Consider the following 21,265-nt stretch of genomic DNA (forward strand, 5'->3'; position numbering starts at 1 on the left):
TCAATGAGAGGGAAATGAGTTTGGCATTGCAATATTCTTCAGAATAAAATAACCTATATTTAATGAGGTTTAATAATAGAAACAGATACATGGATGGTAAGATGCAAACAAAATGGGTGGAACAGTGACAGTGGTATGTTGATTAACCTTGTTTTCACATCATTATATAAATTGACAATTGATTAGACTTGAAAGAGAAATATTTTTTTTATTTATCTTTGCTTATGCAATATGAAAAATATGAACATGGATGAAATTGTGCATGTGTGTGTGTGTGTGTGTGTGTGTGTGCGTGGTTATGTGATTAAAAAGTTCACTTTGCAACCATGTGGTTTCAGGTTCAGTCTTGCTGCAGAGTAAGTGTCTTCTATAGCCCTTGGGTAATCGATGCTTATGAGTGAATTTGGTAGATTGAAACAGTGGGAAAGCCCATGTTATATATATATATATATATATATATATATATATATATATATATATATATATATATATATATATATATATATATATATAATTCAAAAAGGGATAAAACTCTTTTGCAGGAATTTTATCAAGAAGCCAGTGTGTAAAAAAATTCATAAGGGAAATTTCTATTCCCAAGAATATAATTATTCGTTTATATTTATATAAAGGGCATTTGGCGTTATTATTTTCTGTAATAATGCCCTTTATATAAATATAAACGAATATATATATATATATATATATATATATATATATATATATATATATATATAACAAAACAGGAGATTGGGAAAAAACGTATTTGATATTATTTATTCACTATTACATTTGTTTCATTTCCTAATGGGAGTTACAAAATTATACATGTAGAAGAAACATGTAAGACATCTCTTATTAGAAATTCTTCAGACAGAGAACCAAATAATCATTTGATTCTCTATCTGAAGGGTTTTCTATGGCTGGATGCTCTCCTTGTCATCAACTCCTCCAGTTGCCAAGCAGGATAATACTTCCTCATGTCTGCATATTTTTACTGGTGGTTGGAAATAATACAGTTTGTATAATGATGATTCTGACTCTTGTTAATAACTATCGCACTGCACATGTATGCATATGTCTGTTTTCTTATTTGTATGTTGATATTCTTCAGGTGCTGCTAAGAAACCCTGTCACCATATTAGGTGATGTCATTGTTTACATCTGGCATTGAGTGGTTCATTTAAACGACCAGATGAATCAGTACTTTACTTGGAAAGAAGCAGGAGTTGGCAACTAGAAGAGCATTTATCTTGCAAAACCTGCCTGAGTAAGTTTTCACTATCCCATGCTTGGATGGGGAAAAAAATTGAGCGTCAAAACGATTATATATGTGTCTTGCAACCATACAGCATTTTTGTTGTATATGTATATTTTATTTTGTCATGTTTGTTTTCGTCATTGTTCTGTACCTTCATTAGCTATCCCCAGGGGCTTTTCACCACTGGCACCAGCAAGTCAACAATATCAATGTTAAGGTGCAAAATTGTAAGGATCTTTTGGACTTTGACTGATGAGGAATTAGCTATGAATTTTCTGTTTGTTACGTTTTTGTAAAATTTTCCATTTGTTGTATTTTTGTTAAATTTTCCATTTGTTGTATTTTTGTTAAATTTTTGAAGTGTGTATATATATATATATATACATATATATATAACATTACCCTTTAACAAAAGAGTCTGCATCCCTAAACATACTCATGACCACATGGAAGCACAGTTCACTATAGCTAGGACAAAACTTAGACAGATTTTAGAATTATACACTAAGAGACAGAGACAGAATAAGACAGAGGCCCAACAACTTGGGAATATACCCGCAAGTGGCCTACACAAGCTCATGCAGCGCACGAAAAAGGGAGAAGTGGTATGCCTTCCCACAGATAAGTCCGGCAGAATGTCAATAGACAGCCTGCCGAACTATATCCAGGCAATGCAACCTCACATCGCCAATACGAAGGTAACAACCTTACAGGCGCATGAGGAAAGAGAAAAAGTCCTCAATGCCCACATGATGATGTGGACAATTGTCCTTAGACCCCAGAAGCGCACAGCCAACAACTTCCAAGCCTGGAACAATGATATCCCGACGCTGTATGGGCTCCGTAAGGACCACAAAGTAACAACTAATCCTGTAGTGGGACCACCAACAAGACCAGTCTGTGGAGCGAATGTCGCTAGTAACTACAGGATCTCCTACTTCCTCTCAATGATCATACGCCCCATAATCCAGATGTCACCTGATGTCTGTGACAGCACGGAAGATCTCCTCAGCAGGATCAACGACTGCAACAACACTTGCAACCTGACAGGGTGTATAGTGGGTAGCATGGATGTGGTATCACTATACCCATCTATCGACGTGGATTTTGCAGTGGAAAAGGGCGTGGAAATGATCAACGAGAGCGAAGTAGAGTTCCAAAAAGTCAACACAGAAGAACTGGGCCTCCTACTTAGATTGACATATGACGATGCATATCTAGATAGATACGACCTTAGAGATTTCTGCCCTAGTAGACGTCTAAGAGGTAGACCACCCACAATTACCTCTATGGCTAGGAAGACCCCTATAGAGAGATGGAGTGGATGGACCAGAGCCATACGGACCCCCACTAATATCCACCAGGTAAAGAAAATGATCGCACATGCACTAGGAGCTAGTATAAAGGTCACCCTAAAAGGCCACACCTTTAAATTTAACAACAAATTATACGCCCAGGACGAGGGGGCAGCCATCGGGGTTAGTATCGCCGGTGATGTGGCCAATCTTTTCATGGTATGGTGGGACAGAAGGCTTAAGGAACGCCTGACACAGAACTCCATACTCGTGAATGTGTACTCTCGATATGTCGATGATATCAACTTAGTGGTAAAGACACCCCCACAAGAGAGTACCCCTGAAATAGAAATAGAAACTAAGACTATGGAGAGCATCCAGCAAATAGCTAACTCCATCCACCAGAGTATTAGAGTTACGATAGACTACCCTACTAAACACCCTAACCATAGATTACCTGTATTAGATACTGAACTCTGGCTAGAAACTAAGAACAATAAAACCAGAATCCTCCATTCACACTATACAAAACCTATGGCCTCCAAGTACCTGACCCACCGGAACTCGGCTATTGCGGACAATGCCAAATTCAACATATTGATGGCAGACCTCGTCAGAGTAATGCGAAATGTCTCCTGCATGTGCGACCCTACAGAATTAAAGAGACATATACAACATTTCGTCCACCGCATGCAGTTCTCGGGTTACAGCCATAAAGAAAGGATCAGGGTTTACAAAGGAGCTATGAAGAAGTTTGAAACAATCAAACGCAACGATAGGAATGGGATTTGCCCACTCTATAGGAGCAAATCATGGAACACCAGAGAAAGAACTAAGAAGAAAATAGGGAAGGCAAGCTCATGGTACAATAGCCACAAGTACCAAAGCGTCATGTTCGTCGACACCACCCCTAGAGGCGAACTGGCGTACCGCTTTAGAAGGGCCCTAGACAAACTTAAGCTAAGAATTAAGGTTGTTGAAAGGCCAGGCAACCCTATCAAATCCCTTATCAGTAGAACATACCCTTTCAGTAGAACCCCCTGCACTGATAGGAACTGTATCGTATGTAGATTTAGCCCACAAACGAACTGCAAAACCAGAAATGTGGTCTATAGTATAAGATGTACAGAGGGACGATGCAGAAATAAGACAACGACATATGTAGGCGAAACAGCAAGGAGTATAGGGGAGCGGGCAAACGAACATTGGAGGGAACTTAAGGAAGGGAAGAACTCATCAGTTCTGTACCAGCACGCTGAGCAAGAACATAGAGGCTCAATCAACAACATAGAAATTAAAATCTTATCTACACATAGCAGTGATGCAGCACTTAGACAAATTACTGAAGCTACACATATAATAGAAGGGAAACCTAGCCTGAATAGGAAACTAGAATGGAACACTAACATACGCCACTAACAAACCACAGCATGTGACAACATGTTACCCATAAACCAATAATAGGAACAAAGTATAATACAATACATAGATAAACAAATGGAATTAAATACTACATACGTTAACAAAATTTAATTAAACACATTAAAAAAAATTTAAAAAAAAAAAAAAAACACACACACACACACATGAACATATAAATAAATAAAAACTAATACAAATGAACACGTATTAACAGAGAATATAGGTGATACAGACACTCCCCATACACACATGCACTTACAAAAGACACAGACACATTGAAGGACACGCATGCGTAGACACATACAATAGGAATACAAAATACAAAATGGCTGATAGCAAGGTGAGACACACATAAGAAAGAAGGAAACAAAGGACCACTGATGAGGTCACAGAAGTGTGACGAAAGAACTCTGGCCGAAATAAGATTAAGATTAAGATTAATGTAATATAAAGCTGAAAAAAAATAAATTAACACCAAATATACAGTGCGTGTGTTTTTATTGGCTAAACTGGCAATATGACCATCCCCAAGTACAACAATATATATATATATATATATATATATATATATATATGTATATATATATATATATATATATATATATATATATATATATATATATATATGTATATATATATATATATATATATATATATATATATATATATATATATATATATATATATATATATATACTTACCACACACCCACTCCTACGCATATATATATATATATATATATATATATATATATATATATATATATATATATATATATATATATATATACATATACATATACATATATATATATATATATATATATATATATACATATACATATATATATATATATATATATATATATATATATATACATATACATATATATATATATATATATATATATATATATATATATATATATATATACATATATATATATACATATATATATATATACATATATATATATATACATATACATGTACATGTCAAATTCTCTTATACACCAGATGTGCCATCAAAACTCTTGATTGGACCATGTCAGGTGGGGGAGAATAGCCATGCAAGGAACGTGAAAATCACGGTGGTGCACCAGCATGACCGCAGCCACTTGGCTGAAACACATAAATAAATAAATAAATAAATACATATATATACATATATATATATATATATTTATATATATATATATATATATATATATATATATATATATATATATATATATATATATATATATATATATATATATACATATATATATATATACATATATATATATATATATATATATATATATATATGTATATATATATATATATATATATATATATATATATATATATGCGTAGGAGTGGGTGTGTGGTAAGTAGCTTGCTTACGGACCATATGGTTCCGGGTTCAGTTTCACTGCGTGGCACTTTGGGCAAGTGTCTTCTACTATAGCCTTGGGCCGACCAAAGCCTTTGTGAGTGGATTTGGTAGATGGAAACTGAAAGAAGCCCGTCATATATATGTATATATGTGTGTGTGTGTGTGTGTGTGTGTGTGTGTGTGCATATGTTTGTGTGTGTGTGTGTGCATATGTTTGTGTGTCTGTGTTTGTCCCCCCAACATCGCTTGACAGCCAATACTCGTGTGTTTACGTCCCCGTAACTTAGCGGTCCCAGGCAAAAGAGACCGATAGAATAAGTACCAGGCTTACAAAGAGTAAGTCCTGGGTTGATTTGCTCGACTAAAGGCAGTGCTCCAGCATGGCTACAGTCAAATGACTGAAACAAGTAAAAGAGTAAAGAGTATATACATACAAATATATAAAAACACTACATTCATTATTATATTAGGAGATACAGATTGACAACATCTGAACACTGGTGTTTTTCCTGTGACCTTTTTTTTTGTTTTGGATTCTTGAAAACATTACTTTAGTCATTAACCTCAGTCAAGACCTTACAAATAATTTTTCATGATCCTATCTATGAATTTTCTTTATCATCTTAGAATCACTACAAAATGCTGAAATATATTCACAACTTCTACAGATTTCATTTGACTGATGCAAGGAGAGGTGAACGTTTAACAAGGATATGTGTATGCATGCATGTAAATGCATTCCTTTATATGCACAAAATTGGAAGTGTACAAGCATAAATGCATACATACCAACATACATTTTTATGCAGACATTCATGGTTATGTGTACAATATAATCATGAGTGTATTTTTGTTTGCATATCAGCTTATATGTATTTATGTGTGTGTAGTGTGTTCATACATATATATACACACACTTATATACGCATATAAGTTTAAATATGTGTAAGTAAATTGTGTACAGAAACACTAAATAAAACACAAACACATGTCCATTAAAATTGCTTTTAAACTGTATCAATAGAAAATTTCTAACTTTACTTAAGGGTCCTACATTGGCATTGATTCTTTTGAGAAAGTAAACCATCTGCTGTATCACATTCACACAGGAAAAGAAAAAATAATAATAAACAGCTAAAATTAATATATAAAGCACCATTAGTTAGACATGCTGCAATATAAATGTATAAAACGTAATTATCTTACCATAGTCAATGAACAAATATCTTGTGTACATCTGTGTGTTGGAAGCATACTCTATCACGGAGCATCAGATGCTTAAAAAGTTCATGTAGGCATTATAAGACAAACTTATTTATCTAATTAATTTCTCTCTCTCGATTGTTTTCTTTTTTCCTTTCTCTCATCTACTAGTTTGCTCATACCCTCTACATTAATAAAATTTTGCTTTTTATTAATTAAAAAGCATTTATTTTCTTCCCCAACTCCACTTTAAATTCCACTTGTTCATTATTCTTCCTATATTAATAATTGTTCTTCCTTTTACTTCCCTTTTTCCTTTTTAGTTTAATTTTCCAATTTCTACACTTCCTAATATAACTGTCTCAATCCAAGTTATTTCCTGATTCCAGTTTGTTATCAACATTGTTTAAAGACCACATTTCCTGAGCTATGATTTAAAAACAGGATTAGAAACAGTTTCATATGACAAGATTTTATCAGCTGTAGATTTTAAATTGAACTTTTGCTGTGGTTGGATATAAAGTCTCTCTCAGTCTACTATGGAATGTTGCATACCATTATATAACGTGTGGCATGTTAACTTGTGGAAATGATACAAGAAGCAAACTTTAAACTGATAGTGAGACTTTATACCTCTGCCAAATTATACAGTGGACCAAATAACACATCACAGATTCTGTTAGTTCATCCATTATTAGGATAATATCAAGACGCATGCTCTGGGAAAATCTCTCACCTCACTACCCATAATGATTTTACAAACCCAGACAAAAAAGGGCTCACAGCGATGGTTCAGATTAATTGTTTGAAGATGTATTATGCGCAATGTTATTGGATTCAAAATCCATATCCCGTGCAGTACTCAACCAATAAAAATACAAGATTCAACCAAATGTTCCAAACTCATATGATAGGTCAAACAACCAATCACTAAAGATGTGAACGTGGAGCCTATTTATGGCTAATCGAACATAAAATGTCAGAACAGAAATGATTCAGGCTACAATACATTTATTTTATTTTATTCATTCATGTTGTAGGAGAACACTGGTTATTTGGTATACCTACACAAATGTGCCTTCATCTTCAATTTTGCTTCCTCATAATTTTTCGAAAAATGGATGTTTCTCAGTGAAATTTTCTATAATTGGCATGGCTGTGTGGTCCTGCTGCATGGCACCTATAGCCCCAGGTTGAACAAAAGTCTTGTGAATGGATTTGGTAAACAAAAACTGAGAGAAGCCTGTCATATTGTGTGTGTGTGTGTGTGTGTGTGTGTAACTGTAGTAAAGGTAGTGTGTTTCAACAAAAATACGGTGACAAAAATCTTAAAGTGATCTAAATTAAAACCTTCCTTCAAAATTTCCCGTTAACTTATGTTCCAAACACCAGCTTTATAATGACAAAGTTATTTCACTAAATTTGTAGTTATTTTCAAAATTAATTGAAACAAAGGCAATGTATGGTAACAAAAGGCTTAATGTTTCTAAACAGATACTACAGATAAAAATGTACTAAGAGTCTTCTTTACCTATAGAGTACCATAAGTGAAGCTTGTTTTCTAAAGTAAAGTTTATATTTACATGCATATTTTTCCATTGACCATTCCTTTGTTTTTACTATGTTTTCTGAGTCTGATCAATGTTATGTCCAAAAACTCATGTTGAAACATCAGTTAGATTTCATCATTTCCCCTCCTCACATCTTTTTATTTATTTATTTTGATACAGCTCTATAGATTATGCAAATGTGTTTTTGTTTGTGTATGTGCGTGTGTGTGTTATTCCATTTGGCAATCAATATTATGAAGGTAGGGAGTTAACAAATTTGATTTCTTTTGTTTGCATTTCCACCCTTTATATTAATGGAATATTGCCAATGAATTTTGAAAAGCATTTTTGTTTTGTTTGTTTCTTTCTTTGTTACCATCATCATTTGTGTGTATGCATCCTTCCTTTCATAATATACTGGACAGAATCCAATTTGAAGCTGCCCATTTTACCAGACACAATAACTTGTGAGCAATTTATGAAGTAACCTATATTTTTCAAATTGTCAGGCCAAAACAAAAACCAAAAAATCTGTATTTGTTTTGCTTTGTTTTTATTCTTCTATGAATACATTTTCATTTTAAAGAGCCTTTTATAGCAGGTTTCTAATCTGTAATTAAGTCTTAATGAAAAAAATCACACCTAAGATTTAAAAACCAGTCAAAACACCTTGTTTCTTTTTTTATTATTATTATTTTCCTTTTTTGCACGTCTTCTTTTATTATCTGAAAGTTGTCCATTGTATTGAACAATAATAAACATTACACACATCAATATATAACTAATGTTAACCGAGTGGTTAACATTGTAGTCATTGTAGTCTAGAGATAAACTGAGTTCAGTTACGCGATCATTTCACTTCAATTATCCATTTATGGTCTGCAGAAAAGTCATGTCGTTCCCTTGCCTTGATAACTGTGATCTTCATGAAGAATATCAAAATATTTACTTACCTGTATTTACCTGTTGTTCTATAAAAATATGCAGTCAAGAAGAAAGTACACAAGGTCACATTAATGGCATGTTGACATGGATTAAATTAACCCTTTTGATATGATATCAACTAAATTGAGCTCCTGTTCCATGATACAAAGGTTTTGAAGTGATCCGATTCAAAACTTCCCTCAGAATTTCATGTTAATTTGTGTTTCAATCACTTGCTAAATAATGAGACATTTTGCTAAATTCTTCATTATTTTCAAAATTAATTGGAACAAAGTTAGCATATTTCAACCGAAGGATGCTAAGGAAAGGGAATTATCCCTTTTGATACTAATCCATTTAAAACCATCCTTGGTTCTATAACACAAACTTCCAGTCTAAAGATGATTTAAATTAAGAACTTCTATCAAAATTCTATGTTAATTTCTGTTCCAAACACCATCTTAATAAAAACACCATCTTAATAAAAACAGTCATTCTTTACTAAATTCTCCATTATTTTCAAAATTAATTGAAACAAAGGCAATGCATTTCAACAAAAAAATGGCAGCGAAAGTGAGTGTTTAAAGAAACAAATAATAATTATTTTATAGCAGAGACTCCATCTAAGAAGATCTGAAGAAGGAATTGTAATTCTGAAATATCATCGGACTATAGATAACCAAATTACAACAAGTATATAGTCCATTTTTTGTTTTATAGTGCATTGTTGTACCATTCTAAACATTTTATTTTTAATAATAATTATATTTCTGAAACTGAAACAAAACTAATGGTAGGTGGAGTGGCTGTGTGTGTGGGGTTACATGAATCACTTTTTTTTTTTTGATGGGGAAAAAATAAAAGAAGTTTTGACTTCTTTTCTCAGAACCACTGGCAGGCAAGTGATACATTGGCAACGTTTTAACTCTGATATGTGAAGCATCATGCTAAATAATATATTAGCTGCACCAATTCTACTGACTTCAATAAGTGAGAAATGAGCCAATGAGGAAGCTTTAATATGAATGGTCAATCTCTAAGGAATAGCAGCCAAATACCCTTTTCTCCAAATTATATAGAGTTGTCTCATAAAAAGATGGTCGCATCAGAATACTTATTTATTCATTTATTTATTTATTGATTGATTGATTGACTTGTCTGGGGGAAAAAATCTGTGTCCATGATCTTTACAGGTCATCTGTGACTGAAATATAGGTTTGTGTCTGTACTATGTCTGGTAAAAAGAAGGATGGTCACTGATGGAACACCTTTGATCATAAGCCTGCAGGATCAAAGCTGACCTAGGGCTAAACAAAAATCTAATATTTTACTTTAAAATGTCAACCTGTTGGAATCTAAAATATGCACAAAGATCAGATTTATAAAAGAGTGAAAATGGAAAAATATGGCATTCTTGCTCTCCCTTAGTAAAATTACAGTAATAGTAAAGTAAAACGAAACTGAAACTAGATGTCACACTAGCTTATTGGAGGCTTACTTCTTTGTCATCGTCGTCGTCATCATCATCATCACCATCGTCTATTAATGCCCATTTTCCATGCTGGCATCGGTTGGATGGCTTGATAGGATTTGGCAAAGCCAGCGGTCACACCAGGTTCCATAGTCTGTTTTGGGTTGGTTTCTACAACTGGATGCCCTTCGTAATACCAACCATTTTACAGAGTGTACTGAATGCTTTTTACATGACACCAACATGCACACCAATGCTTTTTACATGGCACCTTGGTTTTAGGAAATCAATTCTTTTGTGGTGGGTGGGTCTTCTCGAGTACATCAACGTGCCACATATCTCGGTCCTCTGTCATCTCCTTTGTAAGGCTCAGTGTCTTGATATTATTTTTCAATATTTCATCCCATGTCTTCCTGGGTCTCTCTCTCTTTCACAACTTCCCTCCACTTTAAGTGAGCATCTCTACTTGCAACAAAATACTGATATCATCTGCAAGGCTTCTGAGATAGAAAATTTAGAAAATTCAGAAAGAAACTTAGTAAAACTGCCATCAGGCCCTGCTAAGTTGAAAAGACCTCTTAACCCTGTCATGCTGTATTCCCTCTTTCTTTTACTTGTTTCAGTTATTTCACTGTGGCCATGCTGGAACACTGCCTTTAGTCGAACAAATCAATCCCAGGACTTATTTTTTGTAAGCCTAGTACTTATTCTATTGGTCTCTTTTGCCAAACTGCTAAGTTGTGGGGATGTAAACACACCAAGATCAGTCGTCAAGCAATGGTGGGGGTGGGGGGACAAGAACAGATACACACTCAAATACACACATTGCACAAACACACACACACACACACACACACACACAACGGGCTTCTTTCAGCTTCCATCTACCAAATCCACACACAACGGGCTTCTTTCAGTTTCTGTCTACCAAATCCACTCACAAGGTTTTGGTCGGCCCAAGGCTATAGTAGAAGACACTTGCCCAAGGTGCCATGCAGTGGGACTGAACCCAGAACCATGTGGCTGGTAAGCAAGCTATTTTATTTCATTAGATTGGCCATTAAGGCCTTACAAAGAGGGGACAAACAAGGACAGACAAATGTAAAGTAGCTGCAGGCTGGACATGGACATTAATGAGATGAGGATGATAACAAAAGGTGAATAAAAATGAGAGAGGCACCGACGCCCGCCGATCGATAACCCCTCGAAAACATTGTTCAATACAAATCCAATAAAAGTCAAAAATTCAATGGCAGTTCAATAAAGTTCAATAAAAGTTCCTTTTAAAGATCTAATCTTCCTCATCCGGGCCTCCAAGCAATTGTCCCGTCGCCATCAGGAGATCTCGCAGGGCACGCCCAAAAGAAAGCTACTTACCACACAGCCACTCCTGTGCCTATGTGAATTTGTAATCTGGATATAGAAGCTGGAGGTTTTGAAGCAGTTGTCCCTAGTTATCCTCTTTTTCGTTGATTTTCAAAGAGATATTCACATCAGCGGGACAGCTGATCTCTATGGTGGTACATACTTATACTTGTATGTATGTATGTATGTACATACATATGTATGTACATATGTATGTACATATGTATGTACATATGTATGTATTAGATTTGTTTATGGGAAATGTTTTGAATATGCAAATAAAGTTCCAGTTCTATTATGCCAGTCACGGTCTAATGATGCAGACTGGTGAACCAGTTTTTTTGGGGTTGCATCAAGTTGTACCGATATAATGTAAGATAAATATGATAATAATAATAACAATAACCCTTGGATGGAATTTATAAAAATTTAATGCATTGTTATATGTATTTCCACAAATCACATGTCTCTTAAGATCACACTCCATATTCCTTGGATGATTACAATGCAGTCCATAGAATCCATGGGCATCAGATTGAACATCTTCATGGATTCATTTCCTCAAGTATGTATGCATTTATGCATGTATGTGTGTATGTATGTGTGTGTGGGAGGGGCATGCAATGTATGTATCAACAATGTATGTATATGGTGGTTCACAGAGATCATACCTCACAAAGTGATCCAATCAATCCAATGGAACTTACAACTTTTGTCTGTCACCTATGCTCCAAACTACACAGATCTACAGAGGGGACTGAATAGTCATCTGAGAGGTCATGGACGGAACGTCAGAAATGCCACTGACAAAGCAGAAGCTCAGAGAGATCATACTCATTTGTAAAGAGAGAGCAACTACCATAATTGTATGTATGTACTATGTATGTATGCATGTATGTATGTACGTATGTATGTACGTATGTATGTATGTATGTATGTATGTATGTATGTATGTATGCATGTATGTATATATGTATGTATATGTGTGTATATATATGTGTATGTGTGTGTATGTATGTATAAATGTAAGTATGTTATTATTCAGCTTTATTTCAAGATTTCTTGGCAATAGAGAATGAGCTGGTTTCTAACCTAGCTCTAAAAGTTTGAAATTTCAACAATATCAACAGGGTTTTTGTGTCTGTATGTGTGTTTTGGTGCAGTATTTGGAGCCCTTGGATGTGTAGGTTTGTGATTTGTTCTATGTAAGTATTCTCATATATTTAGTTGTATGTCTAGATATGCGTACATATACTCAAATGCTAAACTTCTGGAAAGTTTTACAAATCTTTGCAATATTGTTGATGGCTTGAATCTGCAGTCTTCAAATTAGCTTTCTCCTTTCTGGTTTTGAGAGCCCAAATTTCTCAAGATTGATGCCTAGGTAATTTATTCCATATTCTAGTGCCCCAATAATTACAGGTATAAACCTGAATTTGTAATCCAGGTAGAGTTAAGTGAGAAACAAGTTAAAGTTATCTCCTTGAGTCATGCTGACTCATAAGAGCCAGTTTCTCGGTTTCCATGGTTTATAAATTCCCCACCTGGATAGGATGCTCGTCCGTCGCAGGATTACTCATTTTTGCCAGCTGAGTGGGCTGGAACAAATGTAAAATGAAGTGTTTTGCTCAAGAACATAATGCAATGCCTGGTCCAGGAATCGAAACTACAATCATACAGTCATGAGTTCAACACCCTAACCACTAATCCATGTGTCTCCACATCCAAGTAGAGTAACTGTAAGTTTCTCAATAGTTCAGCATAGGTGTTTTCTTTTTCACTGATCGTTAGCTTTATGTTGACATCTGCTGGGCAGCTGATTTCCACTACTGTACATAGTTTATCTTCATTGTCCCAAATCACTACATATATATGTATATATATATATATATATATATATATATATGCGTGCATGCGTGTGAGTGTGGTGTGTGTATGTAAGCATGTGTGTCTGTATGTGTGCATGTTTGTGCATGTGTGTGGAAAATTGTATTTGTTCTCATTTACAAGTGTTCAATGACTGTAAACAAACTACAGCTTCATTATCAATACAGCGACAGCTTCATTATGAATCATGAAAGCTTGTCCAGGCTTCTTGACATGTTGTATGATCCTTGCAAACAAATAAGTTCATTCAAATCAGTTGTTTTGTGTTCCAATTCTCCATGTACACATATCCAGACTGTTTGTTATTTAATAGACCTGGGAATTATTACTTCACTTGGTAACAAGTAGGGGTTGGCAACAAGAAGGGCACTCAGTTGTCCTAATATATTTTTGTCTTGCCAATACAAGCATGGTAAAATAGATGTTAAAAACAACAACATGTCTTTTGTTTCCATTTAATTGTGTAACTATGTCCAGGTGTGTTCATTGTTTTGACAGACAAAGGGAAATATTGGTTTCAAATTTTGGCACAAGGTCGGCAATTTTAGCGGGAGGGGGAGAGTCGATTACATCGACCACCAGTGCACAATTGGTACTTATATTATTGACCCCAAAAGGATGACAGGTAAATTTGGTGGAATTTGAACTCAAAATGTAGCGACGGGCAAAAGAGAAATATTAACCTTGCTTGGAAACAGGTGAATGTTGATAATAGGAAGGGCATCTGCCCAGAAAAAATTTGTCTCAGCTCCATCTGACCCATACAGGTATGGAAAAGCAAGTATTATGATGATGATGATGATGATGATGATGATGATGATGATGATGTTGTTGGCAACGATGATGATTGATGATTGATAATGATGATGACGACAATGATGATGACGACAATGATGATGACGACAATGATGATGACGATGAATATATTGTTTTAGTAGATAGGTGAAAGACTTCAGTTCTCAATAACATATATTGATGATATGTTGTTAGCTTAAATAAGTATAAAACTTTTAAGTTATGACAATATATATTGATGATACATTGATATCTTATTAAGTACGCGACAATATATTGATTTCCTTTTTTTTTTCTTAGAGACGCACAATATATCAGATCTAAAGATGAGAGCAAATATGAACATGTAATATTTGTGTAGTTTGTGATTATTTATATATTATGCCATTGAAAGGAAGTAGTTACGATTGGGGCTTGGATTTCATAACAAACATGGCTTGTGAAGAACTTATTTCCACAGCACTAATACAGGTACAGATGTGGCAGTATGGTTAAAAAGCATGCTCCCCAACCACACGGTTTCAGGTTCATTCCCACTACATGGTACATTTGAGCAAGTGTCTCCTACTGTATCCCTAGACTGGCCTAAGCTAATTTTGGGGACTTTTATTCTTGGTAGACAGAATCTGAAAGAAGCCTGTTGTGTGTATATAGATGAGAGGCAGCTGAAAAGTTCCTTGCTTTGGGTAAAAGAAAATACAGGTGGATCAGATAATTACGATTTTTATTCAATGCATTCTCCTCTCAGATTCATACACTTATTGCAGCAGTCCTTCAGTTTTTCTAAACTCTGTAAAAGAACTTGGAAGGTTGGGCTTCCAACTATGTGCATGCATGTGAGTGTGTGTAAATATATACATATACATATATGTGTGTGTGTGTGTGTACTCTTTTATTCTTTTTATTATTTTATTTGTTTCAGTCATTTGACTGAAGCCATGCTGGAGCACCATCTTTTAGTCAAAGAAATCGACCCCAGGCCTTATTCTTTGTAAGCCTGGTACTTATTTGATCAGTCTCTTTTGCTGAACAGTTAAGTTCACAGCATCGGTTATCAAGCAATGGTAGTGGGGACAAGCACACATGCAAAGACACACACATAAACATATGACCAACAAGGTTATTCAGATGTTACACATCGCTGGTCACAATGCACTTTGCATTGTTTTAATCTTAAAAAGATACCAGCCAACTGGCTAGATGAGCAGGCCAACATTACTCCCTGATTGAAAGGAGGAGTAGAGCAACATGAAATGAAATGTTTTGCTTGAGAATACTATGTGCCGTTTGGTCAAGTAATCAAACCCACGATCTAGTAATCATAAGTGCAACACTAACTACTTGGCCAAGCACCTTCACATAGCCACACACATGCACACACCCGAGAACAAGTAGGTTCCTTTGGTATGTTTCACACCCAAGAAAAGCTCATAATGGACCCAGGCCAGATGTGAAAAATAGGCTCCATTTAAAGTAGAACATTAAGTGTTACAGTTATCAGTACTAACTATGTGCGTGATTTATGTATAAAGATGATAAGTCTACACATGTACATGTATACACCTGCAAGTAACAGAACACAAGAGTGGAAATGAAACAACATATTTGAAAGATACCAAAGGGTATCATCTTAACAGTGGTATAGGTAGAGATTGTGCCACCAGGGGCAACCCATGAGTTTGCTTCCCTCCTCCCATCTCCCTGAGTCTCCAACCCTGCACAAGCTTATACAGTTGACTCATAAATGCTGCCCCCCATCAAAGCATCATCCAAGATGGACTGCTTCATCTTGCCCCACCCAGCTACCATATTGCCTCTTTGCCTCTAATAGAAATACATCTCTCAAAATGTTAGAGCCATACCTACAGGCTCATCTGCCCTCACTTACATATAATCTACATGCTTCTATATAGTTTCCATCACTGAAATTTCTCTCACAGACGTTTGGTTGACTCTGAGCTATTGTAGAAGTCTCTTGGTTAAGGGGTGACGCAGAGTGATCAAACATGAAACCATGTACAGTGAGCTTGTTAACTGGACAGTTGATAACCACCATAGTATGTATTCAATCAATTAATCTAATGCGAAACAAATTATATTCAAACTCAACTAGCATTACAAGTTTAACTTCATAAATAATACTATGACATATGCAAGACAAAGAGAAAAGAAATATATATATATATATATATATATATATATATATATATGTGTGTGTGTGTGTGTATATATGTATATATATATGTGTGTGTGTATATATATATATATATATATACATACATACATATACATATGTATGTATGTATGTATATAGGTGTGTGTGTGTGTGTGTGTGTAGAAACACCTACATTTCTAGGAATAAAAGCTAAGATGCTCTAATGCTGTAGTCAAACCACATATTCAATCTGTGGTTTCAGGCGATTATAGTCTCCCTGTCGGTATATATATGCATACAATTATGTGCTTTGACTACAGTATCAAAGTTCGGGCCAACTATCCCTTATTTTTTTTTATCTGGGTGCAATTCATCAAGGAACACATATTATATATCATTTTCATAGGTATAGTGGGACATGAACGAAATTTGGCTGTTTCTTCTAGTAAGTCGAGTATGTATGTTTGTATGCATGTATGTGTGAGGGGAGTACATATGTGTGTGTGTATATGCATGGATGTATGCATACATCGATGGATGTGTGTGTGTGTGTGTGTGTGTGTATGTGTGTGTGTGTGCCTGCGTGCGTGCGTGCGTGCGCGCGTGTATGCAATTAAGTCTGAAATTATGTCTTGAAATCTTCTTTTCTTCCATGCAGCTTTAATATTTTTAGCAAAGCATATAAGGAGAGAGTAAAGCATGAATGTTCAATTAGCGGTTGAATATATTTCCCGGGTTGTTATTATTTTCTAAAATTAGCTTTCTAAATTCTTCTAAATAACGAGATATTTTATTTCTTGACAGTTTCTGTTGAAATAAAGCAACAAAGTAACTGCATAAGATCAGAACTGAGAATTAAGAAGTCGATCTTTTATATAGTCCAAGGGAACTAACTCATGTATAAAAAGTTATTCTTATCTCCCTTGCATTCTGTCCTTTTTTTTGTGAGTGTGTGTGTGTACGCGTGCGTTTTTATAATGTATAGAAGATATATTCTTTTATTCTTTTACTTGTTTCAGTCAATTTGACTGCGGCCATGCAGAAGCACCGCCTTTAGTCGAATAAATCGACCCCAGAAATTATTCTTTGTAAGCCTAGTACTTATTCTATCGATATCTTTGGCCGAACCGCTAAGTTACAGGGGTCATAAACACACCAACATCGGTTGCTAAGCGATGGTCGAGGGACAAACACAGACACACAAATACATATCTATCTATCTATCTATCTATCTGTCTTTCTGTCTGTCTGTCTATCTATCCATCCATCCATCCATCCATCCATCTCTCTCTCTCTCTCTCTCTATATATATATATATATATATATATATATATATATATATACATATATACTCTTTTACTCTTTTACTTGTTTCAGTCATTTGACTGTGACCATGCTGGAGCACCGCCTTTATATATATCTATATAAACATACATACGACATCTTCTTTCAGAATTGGCCTGTCTCTATTCACCAATCTTGGTTGTTTAATTGCAAGTCCAAAGCTGTAGTGGATGGTACCAATACTGAACCACTATACAGACAGCATTAATATTTATAGGTGGATATTCTTTTTTGGATTGTGTTTTAGCACTTTGTCTCTATCCCATCACTGTGCAGAACACTTGCTACTGTTGAAAAGAATTCATTTTTCAGCACACATAACAATACAATGCAACAATGGTTCACTTTCATGCCGTGACAGCAAAGAACAGCAAGTTTCAAGACGTGTCATTTGATGCTTGTTCAGTTCGTGTGGTTCTCACTTGTCTAGCTTTTTTACCTTGCCAGTTTGTTTTAGATGGTCCAATAAAGCTGGAATCAAAACATCAAACCTTGCAGCTAACTCAAGCGTAGTTTGAGATGTATCCGCTCCCACTACAGTTTCCAGCTCATCATCATCCACCTTGGTCTCAGGTCTACCATGGGGCTGATTTTCAAGAGTAAAGTCACCAGACTGGAATCTCTCAAACCATCGATGTACAGTGTGCAAATTTTCCACATCTTCACCAAACACCTCATTGATGTTTTGAGCTGTCTGCGATGCACTGGTTTCACAATGGAACCAATGTCTGATTTTCTCGTGATTTTCTCGTGCACCATCGGTTCACAAAAACTGATTTACAAGAGAAAACTCACAATATAATCAGACACCATGAATTGCATTTCGAAAAAAAAGATGATGTAACTCTTCAATGTTGTAAAACAAAGAATTGTCAGGATAAAACAGAGTTAATAACTGTCAAACTTGATGCATAAGAAAATTGGACATTTCATCCTTAATGACCTGCAAAACACGGAGTAGATGGAACAGGGACAACTGACGAAGGGGTATACTCTTTATGTTGCATGTCTCGTTTCTCTGTTTTTTTCGTTGTTCGAAAAAAGTTCATTTTCTGTTTTAGTTTTTGTTTTCATTTCTCATTGTGTTGACGTTGTTTTGATGTCCTGTACCAATATATGCATGTATGTATACATATAGATGTAGGTATGTACATATATGTATGGATATATGCATATATTTATATATTATTTATATTATGATATATATATATATATATATATATATATATAGAGAGAGAGAGAGAGAGAGAGAGAGAAAGAGAGAGAGAGGGGGGAGTTAAATTAGAGGTTATAAAGACCGTCTAACGGATACTTATCTCTAATGAATTAACTGGTGTATTACCTATATGTGGTTATGAGTACCAGTATTAATGCTCATAAATGATAGGTGGGGAAAAGAATAAACTGAAGTTTATCTACATTTAAGGAAAATAAGAAAATGGAGATAAAATTGATAATTGATAAACCATTATTTTTTACTGATTATAAAAAAAAAAAAAACATTATCTTAACTGACAACTGTTTTTGTTGGTACTATTTAGGGCATTATCAGGCTTAATTATTACAATAATAATAATAATAATAATAATAATAATAATAATGATGATGATGATGATGATGATAATAATTGTAAATAATTAATAATACCAACTCAAATAGTGAAATAGTGGAAAACTAAAGAAAAAGAAAAGAAAAAAGAGATTTACAATGATAATTATTATTAGTGTTGTAACAATTAAGCCTGATTATGCCCTAAATAGCGCCAACAGAAACAGCTGTCAGATAAGATGTCTTTTTTATAATCAATAAATAACAATTGATGTTTATCAATCGTCAATTTTATCTCCATTTTCTTATTTTCCATATATGTATATATATATATATATATATATATATATATATATATATATATATATATATATTTGTGTGTATGTCTGTGTTTTTCCCCCACCCCCACCATTACCTGACAACAGATGTCGGTGTGTTTACATCCCTGTAACTTAGTGGTTCGGCAAAAAGACTGATAGAATAAGTCCTGGGGTCAATCTGTTCAACTAAAGACAGTGCTCCAGCATGGCTGCAGTCAAATGACAAACAAGTAAAAGAATAAAAAGAATATATACATATATATATAAGTACTGTTCAGAGAAAATGGCAGTAGTCTTTATTGACAAAAGAAAATTCAGGGCAGTTTTTAAATTTAGACAAGTATGTATGATGTATGCCATGGGACAGAATTTTGGTTTAAGCATCCCATATAGCCCCTTATAACTTATTTATTTTTGGGGAATTTTCAGAAAATTTTAGTGAATTTGTGTTCTACACACAGGAATTCAAATGATTATGCAAATAAAAAAGCCTAAAAGCAAAAAAAGTTTTATGATTTAAGGGTTATTTTATCTGTTATTTTTAACACATCTCTTAACCACCTGATACTCTCCTTCTTTGCTTGTCCCTTTGATGTATTGATATTTTCAATATCTTTTTCCCCATCAACACATTTAATGATCTATTACTGGGATTTAATCCAAAAATTTGAACTGACCATATTTTCAAGTTTGATTTAAAAAAAAAAAACATTGGAAAAATTTTAAAAAATTTTTTTTTTTCGTAATTGCATGAATTCCCATGTGCAGATTAACAAATATGCAAAAATTTCCTGAAAATCCCTGCAAAATAAAAAAGGTATGAGGAGTTATATGAGGTACTTAAAGCAGAATTACCATGTGCCGTAGAAACTGGAGAATTCTGACGTTTGAGTAAAAGATAGATTGAGAGGTAGATAGTTATGCATATGAACCTATACACACACAGACACACACACATATATGCATCCATATATATTTATTTTACATATATATATCTATATATATAGATATATATTAAATTCAAATTACAATGAACAAACTAAGTTTGTTCAGAAGCGTTGAGATGTCTTAGAAAGTTACAGAAGTGATTTTAAATTCTCAAATACAAGATAATGCTAATAATATAGCCTGAACAGGATAAGCTACCCCTATTTTGCAGAAAAAAGTGTTGGCAGCCGGCTATGATATATATATATATATATATATACATACATATGTGTATGTATGTATATGTGTGTATATGAGTGGGTGAGTCTATATATCCCTAGACATGCATTTATATACATGTATATGTATCAAAGAAGTGCTATTTCAAAATGAGATAGCTTTACAGTTTACCAATGTT

The 21,265-nt window shown here is 34.3% G+C and overlaps 1 protein-coding gene across 2 annotated transcripts in view; it reads right to left on the reverse strand.

The window, feature by feature from the left end:
- Positions 1-6,887, reverse strand: part of LOC106868836 (multiple C2 and transmembrane domain-containing protein 1) — a 296,877-nt gene extending 289,990 nt beyond the window's left edge. The window contains exon 1 of one of the 2 annotated variants that reach the window (XM_089351244.1): positions 6,565-6,887. In XM_089351244.1, the coding sequence (XP_089207370.1) occupies positions 6,565-6,595 (31 nt within the window). In that variant the 5' untranslated portion in view covers positions 6,596-6,887. The remainder of the gene's footprint in view (positions 1-6,564) is intronic. The other variant, XM_089351242.1, reaches the window with a different exon arrangement.
- Positions 6,888-21,265: the final 14,378 nt, after the last annotated feature.

This window comes from Octopus bimaculoides, chromosome 4 (genome assembly GCF_046866305.1).
Source record: "Octopus bimaculoides isolate indiv1 chromosome 4, ASM4686630v1, whole genome shotgun sequence".
Classification (NCBI taxonomy): Eukaryota; Metazoa; Mollusca; class Cephalopoda; order Octopoda; family Octopodidae; genus Octopus; species Octopus bimaculoides.